Consider the following 22545-nt stretch of genomic DNA (forward strand, 5'->3'; position numbering starts at 1 on the left):
AAAATTAAAGGATATGTGTGGTTTAAATGTAAGCATAAGATTATTATTTTTTTTTCTTTTTTGAGATAAGGTCTTACCGTTGTTCAGGCTGGAGTGCAGTGGCACTATCTCAGCTCACTGCCACCTCTGTCTCCTGGGCTCAAGTGATCCACCCTCCTAAGCCTCCTGTGTAGATGGGACTATAGTTGCATGCCACCATGCCCAGCTAATTTCATTTTTGGTATTTTGTAGAGACAGGGTCTCGCCATGTTGCCCAGGCTGGTCTTGAACTCCTGGGCTCAAGCGATCTGCCCATCTTGGCCTCTGAAAGTGCTGGGATTATTGGTGTAAACCACTGTGCCAGGCTACATAAGAATTTTAGATGACAGCGTGGAGCTTATACAGTTAGTACTTCTTTAACATACATTCCTAATTAAGGTACATCAAATTACATTCAGAAACACATATACACACATACATGATTCTTTTTGGAGACACTGGAGGCATTTGTCAAGGAGTCTGTGGTAATTCTAGCTCTTCAACTATGTTCATGGTACAGTGAAGTACAGGAAAGAGGCAAAATTCTTTACTGTTTTTACAGGTTGCTGCATCTATTCCAGCCTAGCTCCTACACTTAACAAAGGTGATTATTCCATTCACTCCCATATTCCAAGTCCAGACAAAAGCTGGATATGAAAAAACATCTTCAAGGACATGCATTTACTCATACATAATAAATATATATGTAATAAATATATAAACAAATATATTTGTTGAATGAATATATATGTGGGATATCTATTCATTGACCTAATAAAAACATATATTATGCCGGGTACTGTTCTAGTCTCAGGTAATTCAGTAGCAGATAGGCTAAAGATCCTGGCTTCCTTAGGGTGTTCAGGCCGTGCGGGTGGGGGGGCGGGGGCAAACAGTAGGAAAATAAGCAAATAAACAAACATGATATGTTCAGAAAAAAAATTACAAGGGCTATGAAGAAAATAGAGCTAAGAGGTGCTAACTTAATAAAGAGGAGAGTTCCTGGGAAAGGACAGGCAGACTTTTTTCAGTTAGGAGGTCAGGGAAGGCTGTCCTCAGAGGAGGCGATGTGGAAGTTGAGGGCTGAATGACAGGAAGTCACCAGACATGAACTATTCTAGGCAGAGGACAGCAAAGGCAAAAACCTTCCTAGAAGAAAGAAGGAAGACCCATGAGGGCTGGAAGAGGGTGAGGATGAGGAATGGTACAGTAAGAAATCAGAGAGGTGAGCCTGGGCAACACTACCCAGGCTCCCTGGGCCAACAGAAAGAACTTGAGCTGGGCACTGTGGCTCACACCTGTAATCCCAGCACTTTGGGAGGCCGAGGCAGTTGGATAACTTGAGGTCAGGAGTTTGAGACCAGCCTGGACAACATAGCGAAACTCTGTCTCTACTTAAAATACAAAAATTAGCTGGGCGTGGTGGCATGCACCTGTAATCCCAGCTACTTGGGAGGCTGAGGCAGGAGAATCACTTGAACCCAGGAGGCGGAGGCTTCAGTAAGCCGAGATCGTGCCACTGCACTCCAACCTGAGTGACAGAGTGAGAGTGGGCTGCCAAAAAAAAAAAAAAAAAAAAAAAAAAAGCTTTGATTTTGTGCTAATTGCCAGAGAAAGCTACCAGAGATTTCAGAGTGGGAAGCAACATTATCTTTTGTGTTTTAAATGGATGAATCTAGTTATCCTGTGAAACAGAGTGGATTGGGGCAAGATGGAAAACTCAGGAGGCTACTGCAGTGATCTAGGTGAGAGGTAACAGTGACTTGTATATAACAGTAAATGGTAGAGATGCACAGAAGTAAATGCATGTAGGGTGTATTTCAGAAGTTGAACAATACATATGCTGACAGATTAGATGTAGATAATTTTTCTAAGGAAATTCTGGTAAGGAATTAGCATCTGTAATATGTATAACTTGCAATGAAGCAACTAGCATGGGCTTTCATGGCTTTCAGGTGGAAAAATTCATACAGCATCTGACATTGTGCTGTATTTTTCTGGAGGAAACTATAGGCCTTAGAATAAAACAAACAACCCTATTAAAAAGTGGGCAAAGGATATAAACAGACACTTCTCAAAAGAAGACATACATACAGTCAACAATCACATGAAAAAAGCTCGAGGTCACTGATCATTAGAGAAATGCAAATCAAAGCCACAATCAGATACCATCTTACACCAGTAAGAATGGTTATTATTAAAAAGTCAAAAAATAACAGATGCTGGTGAGGTTGTGGAGAAAAAGGAACGCTTCAACACTATTGATGGGAGTCTGAATTAGTTCAACCATTGTAGAAGACACTGTGGCAATTCCTCAAAGACCTAAAGACATAAATACTATTTGATCCAGCAATTACATTACTGGGTATATACCCAAAGGAATATAAATTGTTCTATTATAAAGATACATGCATGCATATGTTCACTGCAGCACTATTCACAATAGCAAAGACATGGTATCAACCTAAATGCCCATCAATGATACACTGGGTAAAGAAAATGTGGTACATATACACCATGGAATACTATGTAGCCATAGAAAAGAATGAGATCATGTCCTTTGCAGGGACATGGATGGACTGGAGTCCATTATCCTTAGCAAAATAGCGCAGGAACAGAAAACCAAATACTGCATGTTCTCACTTGTAAGTGGTAGCTAAATGATGAGAACACATGGACACATAGAAAGAACAACACACACTGGGGCCTATTGGAGGTTGAAGGGTAGGAGGCATGGTACAGGGTAGGAGGAGGGAGAGGATCAGGAAAAATAACTAATGGGTACCAGGCTTAATTCCTGGATGATGAAATAATTTGTACAACAATACCCTATGATACACGTTTCCCTATGTAAACAAACCTGCACAGGTACCCTGAACTTAAATAAAAGTGTTTTAAAATGTGTTTTTTTACCCTTGATAAGGATGTTACCAATGTAATGAGTATAAAACTGGTCTATGAACTTGGAAGTATATAAAATGATGCAGAATTCCATCATAAAGTTTGAGGGATCAGTTGAATCCAGTAAAACAGTGAAGAGGCTTGGCTGTATATAGAGTTGCATCTCCAAATCCTGCCTATCCAAACCTGCGGGAAAATTCTTCAGTGGGGTTATAATGAAAATTGAGTAGGAGTAACACCTGAAATATGCCAAGTGGAATGTATGATACACCAGGTAACACAAGTAAATATCAGTTAAAGGTACATCTTGGGGTTCCCCATCTGGATCTGATGAGAATAGACCCAGATCTGTGGCTTGGATTAAATTACCTTAAAATAGTCGTTCTCAATTGTGGGGAAAGAGATAACAACTCTGCCCTCACAGGACATTTGGCAATGTCTGGAGACATTTTTGGTTGTTACAAATGGGGTTGGAGTGCTACTGGCATCTATGGAGTAGAGATCAAGGGTGCTGCTTAAACATCCTACATTGCACAGGAGAAACCCCACAAGAATTACCTGGTCCCAAATGTAAATAGTACTGAGGTTGAGAAACCTTGTCCCAGAAAAAAGCAGGATCTAGATTTTGGAGAAAGTTTCAAAATTCTTTGTCCCCAAAGAATAGTCCTGAACTTTTAGTCTCAGCTCAGAACCCCAGGAAAATATAAAAATAAGAATAGAGGTATTGAAGTAAATGAAATCTGTAGTATCTGTTGTGGGTTGGATTGTGTACCCCTCAGATTCATATGTTGAAGTCCTAAGTCCCAGTACTCAGAATGTGGTCTTATTTGGAAATAGGGTCACTGCAAATGTAAATAGTTAAGATAAGGTCATTCTGGAGTAGGGTGGATTCCTAATCTACTATACTGGTGTCTGTTTAAAAGAACACCATGTGAAAAGACAGACACACACAAAGAGAGCACCAGGTGAAGACAAATTTAGGTGGAGATGGGGTGATGGACCTGCAGTACAAGAATACCAATGATTACTGGGGAACCACCAGAAACTAGGAGCAGAGCATAGAACAGATTCTCCCTCACAACCCTCAGGGGAAACAAACCCTGTCCACATCCTAATCTCAGACTTTGAGCCTCCTGTGCTGTCAACAATAAATTTCTGTGGTTTAAGCTACAAAGTATGCGTTAGTTTGTTATGGCAGCCCTAGCAAACTAATGCTTTTTTTTTGGTTAAATTTATGAATAAGATATGTAATCTCAGAATAATCAGTGTGTTTATTCTTAAATATTTAAAACTTAATATGTGAGACATAGTAAAGATCATATTAGTGACATAGTAAATCCTCTGACAATTAGTCTTGTGACTTAAATACTTATTTGATATAACACTTATGACCTTAATTTGAAAAGCAGAACATACTTTGATTGCAAACTGCATTCAAATGTAAAAGATAACTTGATTTACTACATTAATAATATTGAATTATTATATCTTCTTAGGCACTAATAAGTTTAAGTGGATAAGAAGATTTGGTAAATTATTAGAAAGTTTAGAAAGCACTTATCAGTCCTTGCAAGCCTGTTCTGTCCGTCATTTGGAGCATTCAAAAGACTGAGATGTACTAAATATTTATATAAGTTCAAGTGTTTAAGATAATTTAGTTATGTTTGTTTAGAGAAATGTAAAGTTATATTTATGAGTTAAATGAATAAAGAACTGAGTTTTTTTTCTATTCTTATACAAAAAACTGTTGGATTCACAAATTGAATAAAATGCTGAGTGAGCAGAACTTAAAATTTTAAGAAAAAATCTAGATATAGATACATGGTTTCAAAATCATTAATATATATACTGAATTAATTAAATATAAGCAACTGTAAATTGTCCTTTCTGAGCACAAGCATGCCTTCTTTGGATATTAAAAACAACTACCGGGTGAACTGCCTGCATTTAGTTGCATATTTATCCCTCAAGGTGAGGGTCATACCTAGACTCAAAAGCATGATTAGCGCACAGCTTGCCTCTGGCATGATCCTCTTCTTGACCAGTCTCCTTGCCTCTGGTCTTGCCACTTGCCAATCCGTTTTCCATATGGCTGTCAAAGTGACTTTTCTAGCAGGCAAATCACATCATCCTATGTCTCCAGTTAAAATCCTTCAATGGCCCCTATTCTCCTAGCAATAAAGCTCCAGCTTCCTACCAAGGCACGAGAAGGAAGGTGCCACATCTTCCTGTGCCTGACTGCCTGTCCACTGTCATTTCCAGCTAGTTTTCTTTGACATATTTCAACCAAACTCCTCATAGGTTCCCAAGCATTCCATGTTATTTTGTTAATTTCACGTCTCAGTTCTGGCTTATGCTGTTCTTTTTTCTCATTCTGGGGTGTTCTTTTTTCCACCCCAGACTTCATGTTTCCATGAAATTCTCTGCTGTCATAGAGTTGACTACCTTTTATTGAAATGATGCCTAGTGTATATTTCTTCTATCAGATTACAAACTTACTGAGGACAGAAACTGTGACTAATTCATAGCTATAGTTTTTAGTACAGGGCCTGGTACACAGGTAGTACTCAATAAATGCTTGTCAAACTGTTTTCTTTTGTTTCAGTCAACTGACAGTACAATTTCCTTCACTTGCAAAACAGAATCTCTCGTTTTACATCTATAAGACTCTTAATCTGTGCCTCATTGTTTCTACTTACTTTTCTCAGAATTTTTTTGTAAATCTAAATATCCCCTTCTTTTGGTGTCAAACTGAAAGGTGACAACATGCTAGCAGCCCTCACTCTTGGCGCCTCCTCGGCCTCTGGCAGTGATTGAGGAGCCCTTCAGCCCGCCACAGCACTGTTGGAGCCCCTCTCTGGGCTGGCGGAAGCCGGATCCTGCTCCCTCTGCTTGCCGGGAGGTGTGGAGGAAGAGGAGCAGGTGAGAAATGGGCTGCGCGCGGTGCTCTCGGGCCAGTGCAAGTTCTGGGTGGGCGTGGGCTCGGCGGGCCAGCACTCTGGCCAGCCCCGCTGGCCCCAGAGAGTGAGGGGCTTAGCACCCGGGCCAGCAGCTGCAGAGGGTGCGCCGGGTCCCCCAGCAGTGCCGGCCCGCCGGGCCCTTGATTTCTCACCGGGCCTCAGCTGCCTCTCCGTGAGGCAGGGCTGGGGACCTGCAGTCCCCCATGCCCAAGGTTCCTGCCGGGCCCAAGGGACAAGCGCCGCCTCCTGCACCGCAGGGCTGGGTCCCATTGACAGCCTAAGGGCTGAGGAGTGCAGGTGCCTGGCTCGGGACTGGCTAGCAGCGCTGCCTGCGGCCCTGGTGCAAGATCCACTAAGTGAAGCCAGCTGGGCTCCTGGATCTAGTGGGGACTTGGAGAACTTTTATGTCTGGCTAAGGGATTGTGGATGCACCAATCAGTACTCTGTGTCTAGCTCAAGGTTTGTAAATACACCAGGCAGTACTCTGCATCTAGTTAACCTAGTGGGGACTTGGAGAACTTTTCTAACACTCTGTGTTTAGCTAAAGGATTGTAAACACACCAATCAGCACTCTGTGTCTAGCTAACGGTTTGTAAATACACCAGTCGGTACTCTGTAAAAATGGACCAATCAGCTCTCTGTAAAACGGACCAATTGGCTCTCTGTAAAATGGACCAATCAGTTCCCTGTAAAATGGACCAATCCGCAGGATGTGGGTGGGGCCAGATAAGGGAATAAAAGCCAGCTGCTGGAGCCTATCAGTGGCAACCCTCTGGGGTCCTCTTCCACTTTAGGGAGGATTTGTTCTTTTGCTCTTTACGATAAATCTTACTGCTGCTCACTCTTTGGGTCCATGCCGCTTTTATGAGCTGTAACACCGCGAAGGTGTGCAGCTTCACTCCTGAAGTTAGTGAGACCACGAACCTAGTGGAAAGAACTAACAACTCCAGACACGCTGCCTTTAAGAGCTGTAACACTCACCAGCGAGACCATGAACCCACTAGAAGGAAGAAACTGCGGATGCATCTGAACATCTGAAGGAAGAAACTCTGGACATACCATCTTTAAGAACTGTAACACTCACCCCGAGGGTCCGCGGCTTCATTCTTGAAGTCAGCAAGACCAAGAACCCACCAATTCCGGACATAAAACTTTGCATCTTGAGTGAGTGGTTAGATTTTATGAGAACAAAAAGTTGTCACTAAGCCAGTTTTTTTTAAGTGGCAGAGCTCTGTGGTTGGGAAATATATGATTTCCTTTTCAGTAAATTTTGTTTTGGGAATGGAAGCAACAGTCCATGCAGGGTAGAGTGAGTTTGGTGCCTAGAGTTGTTTTGGCAAAATGTTCTAAGTCGTTTCTTAGGGTCTCAACCTATCCCGGATGCTTAATTGATACCCATGTGAGAGAAGACTGAAGAGAGGACAATGACCAGACCTCAAAGTAGGTGGGGGTCATCATGGACCAGAACAAAGTGGCCCATCCCTGGCAGATGTGGCACTATTCAGTCTACTTGAAGCCACGGTGCAGATGCTCCTGTTGAGAAAGGACAGGGAGGCAGGTTGGGATGGAGGGAGTGTGGGGAGGAGTGGACCCAGGATGGGATGTTACTGCAACTCACATACCAGGCAGATGAGAACTGATGGGACAGAAGGAGATGCTTTGCAATCAGCATTTGCAGCTGTTGGTACGTGAGATATTAATATGTTCTCTATTCTTAGGTTCAATTCTGCAGACACTTAAAGCAATAAAGTGGCATGAGCAATCTGCAAAGACTAGAAGGAAATTAAGTGCCCCTCAATTTTAGTCATGAAATCGTAGAGTTGGAAGTGACTCAGAAATTAATTATCCCTTTCTCCTCCTTTTACTGGTAAATAAGCTTAGACCAGAAAGTTTAGTTATTGGACACAGAGCCAGAAATAAGCAGTGTCAAGGATTTTAGCCCAGGGATCTTGACTCCCTAGCACATAATTATTTTTATTTTATCAACTACCTCCTTGGTCCTGTCATTTAGTTCAAGTCATCAATGTTGGCCAAATCATGGCATTCTGGAATTGTAACTTGTTTTATGTTTTTTGAATGAAAAAAAGGTATCAAATTATTTTTAAATTATTACAAATGACAAACCAAATGGAATATACACACCCTTCCATTCTGATCAAAACTTTTTTTTTTTTTTTTTTTGAGAAGGAGTCTTGCTCTGTTCCCAGACTGGAGTGCAGTGGCACAATCTTGGCTCACTGCAACCTCCGCCTCCCGCGTTCAAGCAATTTTCCTGCCTCAGCCTCCTGAGTAGCTGGGATTACAGGTGCACACTGCCACACCTGGCTAATTTTTTGTATTTTAAAAGAGACGGGGTTTCACCGTATTGCCCAGGCTGGTCTCAAACTCCTGAGCTCAGGCAATCTGCCCACCTCGGTTTCCCAAAGTGCTAGGATTACAGGCGTGAGCCACCGCTCCTGGCCTAAAACCAATTTTTAAAAATCAACTGAGTATTTCATGGAAATTCATTACTTTTTGTGATGCTTTAAAATATTTAATTTATTTCACAAATATTATTTGAGCTTCCCTAAAGACATAACTAATAATCCAAAGAAAACATGCTAGCATGTGATTTTTAGACTATCACGAGAAATGAAAGCGCAATTAAAACAGAAAAAAGGCATTCTCATCTTAGACATCAGACATATAAATTTGTGTAAAAAACCCCCACAAAACTCCCATTATATGGTAAAAATTGTTTCTAAATGAGACAAACTACTCATTGAATCATCAAACTACTATGAATCATCAAACTACCAATCATTTATTTTAAAACTATGGCAGGGAAATGGCTTAGGAAATAATGGTTTAACGGTTTCAGAGATTTCCAATGGTGTTATTTTTAGAGAATATCTGATTTTGATTTTCCTGTCATTCTTTTGCATTGTGCTGAATCACAAATGCACACGTGAATTGTATACTCAGAGTATTTAAAGGGACACATACACTGGGGGTGCTGTCAACACCAATGAGAGAGAGAGATCAGGAGAGAAAGTGAGAGAAAGAGAGACTGTATTGGAGAGTCACTCAAATTGTGCTGCAGTAAACTGTGAAGGCCGCATGCTGTGCTTAGAGGATGTCAGAATCATGCCACTTATCTTGATAATAAAAGTTGCCTTTTACTATCAAAATAGATTAGAGGCAGCTACTGACAAAGAACATATCCAAGAAAGCCAATAAAATAGCGTAAAAAATCAATCCTGGGGATAAAAAGGAAGTAAATACTCACGCAGTTTAATTCTACCAAATCCCAACTTGGACAGTTTCTGCTTTTAGATGGGAGGCCACCACGCCCTAGGAGAATCACCTTGAACTGGACTAAAAGTCTTCCCAAAATATCTAGCAGTGGTTGTGCTTCAGATCCAAAAAACAGATGTTATGTTTTCCTTTATCCTACGCTATATGTTTAGATGTTCAATAAGCATTGAATATGTTTAAATTTGGAATATACAGTTTGAAATAAATAAATTATATTTGTCAATAGATGCTAGCTGCAAAACTCGTTTCATTTTAATGTTAGTAAACATTAGTGTTACTAAACCAAGCAAGAGAAAGTAGTTGAGCCAAATATAAGTGAAATGCTGCCTCTAGTGAGTGGGACTTCTAAGTAAACAAACCAATTAAACATGAATCCTTGCTTCTTTTTTTTTTTTTTTTTTTTTTTTTTTTGAGGCGGAGTCTTGCTCTGTCACAGGGACTGGAGTGCAGTGGCCAGATCTCAGCTCACTGCAAGCTCCGCCTCCCGGGTTTACGCCATTCTCCTGCCTCAGCCTCCCGAGTAGCTGAGACTACAGGCGCCCGCCACCTCGCCCAGCTAGTTTTTGTATTTTTAGTAGAGACGGGGTTTCACTGTGTTAGCCAGGATGGTCTCGATCTCCTGACCTCGTGATCCGCCCGTCTCGGCCTCCCAAAGTGCTGGGATTACAGGCTTGAGCCACCGCGCCCGGCCGAATCCTTGCTTCTAAGATAGCAAAAGTGAATGTGTTAAGAAGCAGATCAACTCTGAAGACAAAAGGCAGGGAAAAGAACTAGGAAGAGGCCCAGCCCCTGGTCACAAGCAGGCACTGCCTTGCTTGTTATACATCTTCCAGTTAGAAGGATGCCCTGTGCTCCTATTAGCTGCTCCTGTTTTCCCCTAACCAGGCATCCAACAGAGCCAGGCCACAGTTCACAAGGAGCATCTACCATTAGCAACACTGATCTTATGACCAAGGATTGAGGAAAAGAATGACTGCTGTTTTTTTCTTTATTGACTGAATCCCAAATAAATTGGCTCTGCTTTACGAGCCAGGACACTGAGTGCTTGAATCAGCTTGTCTCCATAGGTGCAAACTGTGGGAAGGGTGAGGATCAGATTAGGGAGGGCTGAAGGGAAATGATGCAGTGGAAGGGGAGGGGCCAGATTTGAAACTGAATGTTGGCAGCAGGGAAAGATGCACCTGGAAGTGGTCATGCCCAGGAAAGGGTAGGGGTAGGGGTAGAATTAGGGTTAGGCTGACTAACAAGAGCAAAACATTCAAGTGGTCATTTATGATGCCTGGGACATCAGAATTAGAGCATAAGAAAGAGACTATATTTAGAACAGGGTGGCATATGGAGTCAGTCTCCTGGAAGTGTACCCCTAGCTCATCTGTAGTCTTTGGGTGGGGGCCACATATCACCTGAAATATGGCTGAAACTCATGCTTTCTGAGTCAGGGAGTTCCTCTCCCAGAGCTGAAGCCATTACGAACACATTTATTTCTCTAGTATTAAAAATATCACCAGGCACAGTGACTCATGCCTGTAATTCCAGCTACTTGGGAGGCTGAGGCAGGAGGATCACTTAAGGCCAGGAGTTTGAGACCAGCCTGGGAAACACAGTGAGATGCACCTCTACAAAAAAATGTTTTAAAAAGTTATCTGGGCATGGTTGGTAATCGCCTATAGTCCCCGCTAATCAGGAGGCTGAGGTGGAAGGACAGATTGAGTTCAGGAGTTTGAAATTACAGTGAGCTGATTTCACTACTGCACTCCAGCCTAAGCAACACAGAGAGATCCCATCAAGAAAGAAAGGGAAGGAAGGAAGGAAGGAAAAAGGAAGGAAGGAGCCACCCACCCAAAAAATGATTTTCCAGAAATATATCAGGAAAAAGAAAGAAAAGAAAGAAAGCCCATAGAACAATTTTCCAGAAATATATCGGGGTCATCTCTGACTCCAAGTCCTACAGTTTAGACCTTGTTTCCAAAAGACAATCAGGTAAAAGGTCAATGGCACAAATTTCAGCATGATAGGGTGTCTACCACGCAGACCTCGTGGCATATACAAGGGTATGTACACTCTATCCTTTACATGAGGTATCCATGATAAGTTCTAAATGCTTAGTGGTCTCTCAATTGTTCAACTCCTACTCACTCCTCATCATTTTCTTTCAACTCTCAGACAAACGGTGCTATGGTCAAGTCAATGTTCCTGTCCTTATATATCAATCCAGACATCCTGCCAACCTTTGCTGCTTCATTTTTTTTGGAGGGAGGGAGATGGGGGAATGAGATTGACATACTGGCCACTTAAGAACCAGGTACTGTCTCACTGTAACAAATTACAGCTAAGAAGAAAGTCTGAAAGCTTCTCCAAAAGTCCTCAGAAAATGCATTAAACAACGGTTTTTTGTTCCATTTTATAGCCTAAAAACCATCTAGTGCATCGAGAGAGAAGGGGCCCATTCATCTCCTTTCTGACCTAGAGACCACAGAACCACTGAGTTCCCAAATTACAGCTGCAGTGTAGTAGATAGAGAGTGGACAGCCTGACTTCTCAACCCCAAGTTCCAGGTGGGGTCCACGAATCAATGGAGAGAAAGCATCATTCAGAAATGAAGATGGTCAAGTTGGAGTCTCTACTTTTAAGCCAAAAAGTCATTTGACTTCAGCTCACAACTTTTTGTGAGTAAAGTGTCTTCCTAAGGATGCACTCAATCTTGGCTTGCCATTGAGTCTAGAGTACAACTTTCTTGTTGTCCTTATAATTCATAATGTTCTAGTAAAATCAGAACTCTTTGGGGGAACTCATTGCAGTAACTCCCCCTCTGGTCCCAAGAGGACTTGTTAATAATTCTTTACTGGTGCTGGAAGTAGCCTTCCAGATTCCCTCTGGCTCCTCAAACTCTCTCTCACCTATGTTTCCCTACAACCAATTAATTCCTCTAGAAACAGAGTAGCAATGTTTATTCAGATTACTCAATGAGAGATTCTAAATTCTGGACCTGTAAAAGTAGCCAGGAAAGAGTCTCTTCATCAAATCTGAATTCCTCTTGGTTAAGGAGAAAGCTCATACTAGAAAAGTTTACTTTAAAAGTTGGAATGTTTCACAACCACTATTGTTTGACTACAACACACTAGATTATAGTAGTCCCCTCTAATCCATGGGAGATACCTCCCAAGACCTCCAGTGGATTCCCGAAATCACAGAGAGTACTGAACTCTCTCTATATGTACTATGTATTTTTGAACTGATAACCAACAGGGTTACTAAGTGGCTAAGAGATGCTAGACAAAGAGAAGATTCGCTTACCAGGATGGAAGGAGTGGGATTTCATCATGCTACTCAGCACGGCATGCTATTTAAAATTGTTTATTTCTAGAATTTTCTGTTTAATATTTTCAAACTGCAGTTGACTACAGGTAGCTGAGACTGCAGAAAGTGAAACTGCAGATTAGGGGGTAGTACTGTCATCTAAATATTCATTGTTACAGATACTGTCTGGTTTGTCAGTTAAGTCTGACAAAGTTCCTTTCATAGTAATTTTTATTTCTCATTTCTTACAGTGGATAATTTGTCATATCATTATTCTGCATTTTTCATTCTTAGATGGATTGTACAAAACAAAATCTTTCAAGAAGTCCTTATTAAATAAGATAGTGCTGAACTAAATAACTGGAATTCCATTTGAATCTATGTATTCTTGTTCTACCAAATAACTGGCTGGAACATCTCTGGGTGATAAAGTTAGCTTTGGGGAGATGGATCAGTGAAGATTTCTAAGATCTTGATGGACAAAGACAGCACTGGAGTTACTTAAACCTCCCTTGTAAGGCAGGACCCTAATTCCAATCAAAATAAAATCCATTTACTCTGCTTCTTCTCCAACCTCACCCAGTTGGTAAGATCACACTTATCTTCTAGGGGCAAGGTCTTGAAAACATCCCCCAGTCCCCACCTCCTGTAAGCCTGCAGCAAGGATACTCAAGATGGAGCCAAAAGCTTTCAAAGAGAAGGTAAGACTGAGAGACTCCTGTCTTCAGAGTCGCCAGTAGCAGAAGTTAATATGCCAAAAGCACTTACATCTTTACAAATATTACTTTTGGCAAGCAGACGGATCATGGAACTAAAGTTACTGCTGATAGTCTTCCATTTTGGAAGGGAGTCAACAGTGCCTTAAAAACAGACTACAAAATCGTTAGATTCAATAATTTCATAGCATACAATTTGAATATTTTTTTATAAACTTTCACTTCTATTAGCATGTCTACATTTTATATATTGCTGATAAAATTTTCTAATTTTTTTGAGAAGAATTGAAGAATTAGTTTTTTGTTTGTTTGTTTTAGCTTAAGCTCTTAGTAGAGATCTGATAACCCAAAGGATCCTGGTAAACTTCTTAAGCAGACACATTGACTGTTTAAAGCTGCAGGAGTGTCATTTATGAAAATGAAATCAAAATTCAATGAACTGCAGAAAGAGTTCATCTAAAATTCCAGAAAGAGTTCATCTAAAAGCCTGATTCACATTCAGAGTAAAATCTCCTTTCATCACACACGCTGAATCAATGTAGCAAACAATAAACTATTACCAGTGAAGTCTGAAAGTTTCTCTAAAAGCCTTAGGAGTCCCTATTAAACACAATGCTTTGTTACAAAAATTAAAAAATACAACCTATGGGACATAAGGAAGTGTTTATTACTTGGAGATGAATTTCTAGCCTTAAATGCTTTCATTACTCAATAACAAATGTAAAGAAATACAGGAACCACGTATTCTCTTTAAAAAAAAAAAAAGAACAGAAGAAACAAATGAATACATTAATAAAAATATAAAAATCAAATTAAAACCAACAATACAGACATGAAAACATTTATCAGATGGGTAAAATGCATCCAATAGCTATTGTGGTTTTGCCTTTTTCTTTTTTTTAAGATTCAAACCCCCCCTGTAAACCCAATTAAAGATAAAAGAGAGTAAGGGCAAAAATGAGAATTTCTCATTAAAGTGAGAAAGGAAACAAAGCCAGAGATATGGGATTAAAGTATCATAAGAAAATTCAGCAAGAAAATCTATGGCATAAGATTTCATGATAATTTCTTAGCAAAATACAAATAACCCAAAAGAGAAAAGCTAATTCAAAAAGATAATTATCATAGAAGAATCAGAAAGGCCCAAGGGTCAGACATAGTTGAGTTTTACCCTAATCTTTCTTTCTTTCTTTTTTTTTCTTTTTGTTTTGAGATGGAGTTTCACTCTTTTTGCCCAGGCTGGAGTGCAATGGCGTGATCTTGGCTCACTGCAATCTCTGCTTTCCACGTTCAAGCGATTCTTCTGCCTCAGCCTCCCAAGCATCTGGGATTACAGGCGCCTGCCACCATGCCCGACTAATTTTTTGTATTTTTAGTAGAGACAGGGTTTCACCATGTTGGCCAGGATGGTCTCTATCTCTTGACCTCATGATCCACCCGCCTTGGCCTCTCAAAGTACTGGGATTACAGGCATGAGCCACGGCACCCAGCCCCTAATCTTTATTTAAGGTTTTAAAAGACATTGTCCCCAATCTTCTCTAATAAGAATTAATGGGATGCTGTAATACTAGATCTCTCTCAGAAATTTCTATACAGTAGATCTGGGTAAGACTCACGTATGTGTGTCAAGGTGCTGCTTATCTTCAGAGAACATTGGGAACTGATTTTAACTCACATAGGCCAAATAAAAAATGAAAAAAGCTCACTGGCATAACTTTAATAATCAAATTTGATATAAAAGAAAACAAAAACAGTAGATAAATTTCACTGCTAAATACATAGATGCAAAAATTCTAAATAAAACACTAGCTCATAGATACAGAAATTTATCAAAAAGATAATATAGATGGACTTTACTGGGCTTATTCCAGAAATGTAAGGATATTTAAATATTAAGAAATCTATCAACATAATAAAGAGACATCAACAAACTGCCATAGGAAAAAATATGATTATATCAATAGCTGCTGAAAAAAATATTTGGTAAAATTCAGCAGAATTCCTAAACCCTAAGTAAAACAGCAATAAAAGGAAATTAATTATGATAAATATTCTTTTTCAAAAAATAGCAAAACACTAAAACCATTTAAAATCAGAAACTAGACTGAGAGGCCAACTATAATCATTATTACTTAATATTGACTTAGACTAGTCTTAGATGATCTAAGTACAAAAAAGAAAAATAAATGACTGATATAACATGAAAGGGGTAAAACTCTTCTTTTTGCTAATGGCATGATTATATATCTCAAAAATTCTACCAATGGAAAATTCATTTTACTTATAATAAAAACCTTAACATAGTTGTTAATAAATTTAAAAATAAGATTCAAGTTCTAGATGAATATAACTATAGATTATTATTAAAAACCCAAAACAGCATCTAAACAAACATAAAATCATATGACAAAAAGTACATAAGTCATTTCATAATTTGGGATGAGAAGACATACATATCATGAAAATGATATTGCTCCAGAAACTAATACATAAATTCAATACGATTCTAATTAAAAGTCCAAATGGGGCTGTTGGAATTGAACACATTGATCTTACAGTTTGTATGGACAAGCAATGCTAAACAATAGCTAAGGAAAGTATGGAAAAGAAGAAAGTGAGAGCAGGAATAGCTTTACTAGAAAAACACAGAATCAAACCACTGTAATCAAGTCAACAGAATACTATAGAAATAGAAAACATAGATTGATGGCTAAAATAGAGGCATCAAAAATAGATTACATGTCATATAAGGCCTTAATATAGGATAAGTCAATTCTGGCTCTCCATCTGGAATAAAAGAAAAGTGGTGCTCCATCTGGTACCATAAAATAAATTTCAGATGGATTAAAGATAAATTTTTTTTTCACTTTCAAGAAAATCTAGGAGACTACACATACAACCTAGAGTTAGGGGAAAACTTTAGAGACCCAGATGTTATGAACAAAAAGGTAAATTTGTTTGAATAAACAAACATTTAAAACTTCATTATGGTAAACAATATGACAAAAAGTCACAAATTATACAACTATAAAGAAACACTTGTAACACAAATGATAGAAACATATGTCTATAATCAATGAGCCCTTACAAATTGACATAAAGCATCTAAATAATTCAATAAAAGGGGCAATATATATATATAATTCATAAGAGTAAATCTAAGCAGCTAGCAAACAAATGGAAAGATGTTCAAATATATTATTTGTCAAGGATATGCAAATTTAAAATGAGATGTTACTTTCACCCACCAGACTAGGAAATATTTAAAAAGCCACAACACATTGCTGGCAGGAATGAGTGAGGGAAGGGTATTAATATGTATCGTTGGTGGAAATGTGAAGTGCTACAGAATTATTGGAAGGCAATCTTGCAAGTTCTGTTCAAATTTAAAATATATGTACCTTTTAACCCAGAAATTCCACTACTAGGAACCTATTTCATAGAAAGAAATGAACAAGTCAATAAGGACATACTTCAGCTTTGCTCATGGTTGCAAAGATCCGGAAACATTTATAGTTATATACCCAGTCATGGTGAATGGCTGAATAAACTATGGTAGTACACACTGTAGAACATTTTACTGCCTTTAAAAGAGGTGATTCAGTGATATATTAGGTAATTTGAAGGGATTTTCACAGGTATTGCTGAGTAAGAAAAATCAGATATAGAAAAGTGTGTGTAATATAATCCCATATTAATAAAAGAATGATCATCTCACCAAATATATGCATGTGTACACATTTGCATGGGTGTGTGTGTGTGTGTGTGTGTGTGTGTGTGAGTGTGTGTATCTATAAACAAGACTCTAGGACTAGGTAAGTAAATATGGAATGTTGGATCATGTATACGTCTATTATCTAGGAGAGGAGAAAGAGAGCAGATGTAGATTTAAGGAGGTAAGATGGGGAAGAGAGAGCTGAACAAAAAAAATTTCTTTAAAGGCGCTAGAAATTCACAAGCTGATCCTTCAAATTTATATTAAAGTTTAAGGGACTGACCTTGAAAAGCCAAAACATATTTTAAAAAAAGAACAAAGTTGTAGAAGGATTTATGCTTCCTAATCTCAATACTTATTATGTAGCTATGATACTCATGTGTGATACTGGTGTAAGGATAAATATATAAATCAATGAGATAGAATTGAGAGTCCAGAAATAAAGCTATATATTTGTGGTTAATTGATATTTGACCAAGAACAATGGGGAAAGAATAATCTTGCCAACAATGGTGCTGGTATACTGAATGTCCAGAAGCAAAAGAATGAAGTTGGAGTCAAAAGAATGAAGTTGTGAGTCCCTACCTCACAATATGCACAAAAACTAACTCAAAATAGAACAATGACCTAAATGTAAGAGCTAAAACTATACAGCTATAAGAAGAAAGCTTAGGCATAAATCTTTGTGAGCTTGGTTTTCTATATAACACTAAAATTATAAGCAATAAAAGAAAAAATAGATAAACTGAACTTCATAGAATTTAAAAACTTTTGTGCTTCAAAGGACACCATCAAGAAAGGGAAAATATAACAAATAGGAGATTTTTTTTTTCCAAATCAGATATCTGATAAGGAGCTAGTACCTAGAATATAAAAAATTTCTACAACTCAATAATAAAAAGACAAACAATAACCCAATTAGAAAACATGCAAAGGATCTGAACAGACATTTCTCCAAAAAAGATCCACAGATGACCAATAAGTACATGAAAAAGAAGTTCAGCATCATAAGTTATTAGGTAAATTCAACCAAACCCTCAAGTGATAGCACTTCACATCCACTGGAATCACTATAATCAAAATGACAGATAACAGTAAGTGTTGGTGAAGATGTGGAGAAATTGGAACCTTCATACAGTGCTGGTGGGAATGTAAAATGGTGCAGCGATTTTGGAAAACAGTTGAACAATTTAGTGAAAAAGTTAAACACAGAGTTACCCTATTCAGCATTTGCCCTGCTAGGTATATATCAAAGATAAATGAACACTTATGTCCACACAAAAAGTTGTACATGAATGTTCATAGCAGCATTATTCATAATAGACAACCGAAAACAACCCAAATGTTGCCCATCAACTAACGAATGGGCAAATAACATGAAGTATACCCATAAAATGAAATATTATTTAACAACAAAAAAAGAAGTACTGATATATGCTACAAAAATGGATGAACCTTGCAAACATTATGCTAAGTGAGAGAAACCAGTCACAATGGATCACATATTATAGGATCCCATGTATATAAAATGTCCAGAAAAAGCAGATTTATAGTGATAGAAAGTAGGGATGAAGTCAGAATTGAGTCAGAAATATGCTAATTGCTACCATATTTCTTTTTGGGGTGAAAAATTTGTAATATGAAAATATTCTATAAATTATTATGGTCATGAATACACATCTCTATGAATATACTAAAAGTCACTGAAATACACACTTTAAATAGGTGAATTATATTATATGTAAATTATATCTTAATAAAGTTATTAAAAAGATTTCACTAAAAACATGCATATTTATGCATTTATGTAAAATTATATATATATGTTTATATATATTTCCCATATATGTATATGGGAAATGTAAGTATAAGTAAAATAAAAGATTAAGAACAAAACTAAATTCAATTATATCTCAAGGCCACTGCTTCTTCACTTATAAAGTAAATTTTATATTTCCAGTTATTTCATAAGGCTGTTCTAATATATGTAAAGCACTTATGCTGGTATATATTAATCACTCAATAAATGCTCTTAACATTAATGATGATAAAAAGATCCTTTCTAAAGAGGTTCAAGTGTCTTTCATACTTACCTCCATTGTAAAACCTATGACTTTGAAACATTGCTCAATTAATTCATACTGGGATTTATAGAAACAATTATTCATGATGTCTTGTACTGTTCTGAGGTGGCCATTTTGTAGGTACCTAAAAAATATATAAAAGGAAGGATAAAAGTCTAAAATTAAGTGAAGAGTGAAAGTATTATTGATGAAAGTACAACCTGGTAGATTACCTGGGAGGCTTATTTTCAGGCAGTTTGTAATGGGCTAGTTTCTTCTTTTCAGCCAAACCAGCATAAATGTAGTAAAAAATATGAAAATTTTTTTCTCCACTGGAAAAAAAGATATTTTTAGTAAGAGAATTAGTAAGAATATGTATTGTTTAAGTTACTTGACAATATAATTATTTGAACAATGACTGTGAGTGCTAATATGGGCTTTTCTGAACACTGCATTTTGGCTTTCTGTGGTAGTTATTGTTGTCATTATTTTCAACAACCACTGTCATTAAATTCCAGATATTATCTTAATCACTTCATAGAAATCATTCAATATACATTTGTGAGTGACTTTCAGGCACTGTTACAGGCACTGGGGATATAGCAGAAGCAAAACTGTCAAAAATCCCTAACTCGTTGGAGTTTACATGCCAGTGGAGCAGATAGAAAAAAGAATAATGTATACAGCCATGCCAATGGTTATAAGTGCTACATTATCTCATTAACCCACCATAGGCCCCTGAGATGGGCATGTGTTTCCTATTTTATGTAGAAGGAAACTGAGGATTAGAGCTGCCAATCTCCCCCAGAGCCACAGAGTTGATAATTAATATGGATTTGAATCAGGTCTGTTTGACTCCAAAGCCCATGCTTTTAACTACCTTTGAATATCGTCTTTCTGAGGCTTAGTTTTCTCACTTGTATGAGGAATCTCTTTCTTTTAAGCCTCAAATCCCATGATTCTGTGGTTTTCAGTAGTATAAATAGCATTTTCCAGATGCTGCAATAATGTCATTAAGGGAATATGGATTACAACAAGGTAAGTTTCCACTTCAGGATGTTTCACAACATAATTTCTTGGACCGTGGGGTCTCCTCTCCTCTTCCCTCATGTCTTCCTTCTGCTCTAGTGGGCTCCAGGGAAAGACCACACTTTCAGGCTCTCTGCTGAAACAGCAGAGGATGAACCTCCTGCTCTATAGTTTCCCCATCTCTACTGCCCTGTTTTACTTCCACTCTTGATGAAACTAGTGGTCAATTGGGACACCCTGGGGTTTGCATCTCCCTGTGGCATTCCCCTTCTCGTCCTCCTACTAGATCCTCCTCCTGTTTGAGGGTGGTCCTCAAACTTCACTTGACTGTTCACTCCATTATCACCAGGCTCACCAGGCTCACAGGTTGGGGCAGGGTAGGATTCTTCTTACAGTGGTTAAATTAATTCTAATGTCTCAACCAGAAGGCCTTGCTGTCTTCACTTCTTTCTATTGTTCCTTCTCTTTCCGTTGGTATAAAACTCTCATCCCACCACAAAGCTTTGCATGTCACCATAGGGATTGGGGCAGGAGACACTAAATTGTTGTGGATACTCCCCTTCCTGCCACTCTTGCCAGTGGCCTGAACTGAGCTCTGGGTCCTAAACTGATCACACCCAAGATGGAAACTTCAGGGGCAGCTTGTATCCCTTCTCGCCCTGCTCCTTTCCTTCACCCCCTCCACAGCCTTTATCAGCAAACTTAGGTGGCCAATGAAATATTTTCAGAAAAGGAATTATTATTATTAAACTTATTTTTAGTAGAACAGAGGGGTCTTTGAATTCTTTTCCATATGAAGTACATGAAACAGAAAAAAGCCCACTTCATGATATGCATAATTATACATAAATTATTTTACTTAAAAGGTAAGAAAAGACTTAAAAACCTTCCAGGGTCTTCTCCCCCTGTACATGATACAGTATCATCTCAGTGGAGATGGAAATTTACTGTTGCTCTCTTTAGAGATTATTCATTCTTTCAGTATGTAGAAGTTTTCCTCAGAATCAACAGTAACTCAAATATGTCCATATGTATTTACTCTTCCAATAATGCAGTAAAATTTGGAGTTTCAGAACAACTGTGGCTTTATTTTATAATCTCTAGTTTTGATCCAATGTTCTGCCAAAAGCCATTACAAGAATAATTTTTTACAGAAGCTCAATAAGGACTCTAACACATCAGTCATGTAGGTTTAAAATAACATTAAAGATTTGATACTTGTGACACACTAATAACTATTGAAGGTACTCTCTTTGGTCTTTCTTGAAAGTTAACAAATTGAAATACTTAATATGAAAGGGTAGAGCTTGATAAGGTGAATAATGCAGGTGTCTGTTCTTCCTTAGTATTTCAAAAGGAAGGAAGACATTTTCTGAAGAGCAAGGTAACAATGCTATTGGTTAGTATGCATTCTGCACTGAAACTCTCCCCTGAGTGAAGGGAGAGTTGGGGGGTCTTATATAATTAGGGAAGGATAGTCCCATTCCAAAAGAAAGGGGCTATGGGAAAATAAACAGATTTGAGATGTGTATTCAGTTGAATTTGAGATGGTAGCAGGATATGTGGGTAGTTGGAAATTTTTTTAAAATGTAAACTTTTTTCAGTTTTAAGAGAGGGGGAGAAGTATGTCTTTGGGTGTCAATCATGTAGGGCTCTTTGTTGAGGCCATAATGTTAGAAGAATTTGTGAAGTGAGAGAGTGTAGAGAACAAAAGAGAAAAGCTGCAGGGACAAATATTTGGTAAATACACAGTGTGAGACTGGATGGATACATATAAAACAGAAGAAAAATTCAGGGAGGTAGGAGAGGAATCAGGAGAATCTAGTCATAGGGCAAAGACAAGTGAAGGTTTAAAGAAAAGGGGTGGTCCAGAGGCTGGGTGCTGAAGTGAGGACTGGCACACCCTTCCTTCAGAACTCATCCTATTCTGTTACTTGTTGCAGTCACCAGTGATAATGCAAGAAACACCAACATGGCCTACAACTGAAGTTAGAACAAAACTGAAAGTTTCCTTTAGTTCTTGTCTTTTTTCACCACAGAATAATAAAAATTTCTCTACGACTGGTACAGCATATAATTCAGTTTGCTTTCTTCTAATGAAGCACACTGTGCACTTCACTAATTGTACATTGTATCAGTTAAGTGCTAACAATGTGATTGCTAACATTAACTAATACAGTGCAATTGTGATTGTTAACACTGTACTACATTGTTCACAATATACACTAATTGTACATTGTATCAGTTAAGTGTTAACAACCACAATCACATTTGTATCAGTTAAGTGTTAACATTTGTAATTGTTAACAATGTACACTAATTGTACATCGTATCAGTTAAGTATTAAAACTTAGACACACAATGTTAATGGATTTCTTTTCCATCAGTTTACATGTATTAGGAATTATAATTTGAAAAGACTTGGAGAAACTTTGGGGAATATACTGACCTTCAACAGACAATCAGAAAGTTAAAGAAACAGGAAAAGAACACACCTCCAAAGCTTACCCGGGGTCCCTAACCATATCAAGCTGTGCTTAAGAACACAG

At 38.2% G+C, this 22545-nt stretch overlaps 1 protein-coding gene across 1 annotated transcript in view; it reads right to left on the reverse strand.

Moving 5' to 3' along the window:
• The window catches only part of MYO3A (myosin IIIA), a 263818-nt gene that overhangs the window by 94894 nt on the left and 146379 nt on the right, over positions 1-22545 (reverse strand). The window contains exons 16-17 of the mRNA XM_023194848.2: positions 19201-19299; positions 18998-19112 (exon numbers count right to left, since the gene is read on the reverse strand). Of these exons, the coding sequence (XP_023050616.1) occupies positions 18998-19112; positions 19201-19299 (214 nt within the window). The remainder of the gene's footprint in view (positions 1-18997; positions 19113-19200; positions 19300-22545) is intronic.

The sequence above is a fragment of the Piliocolobus tephrosceles genome, chromosome 9 (genome assembly GCF_002776525.5).
Source record: "Piliocolobus tephrosceles isolate RC106 chromosome 9, ASM277652v3, whole genome shotgun sequence".
Classification (NCBI taxonomy): domain Eukaryota; kingdom Metazoa; phylum Chordata; class Mammalia; order Primates; family Cercopithecidae; genus Piliocolobus; species Piliocolobus tephrosceles.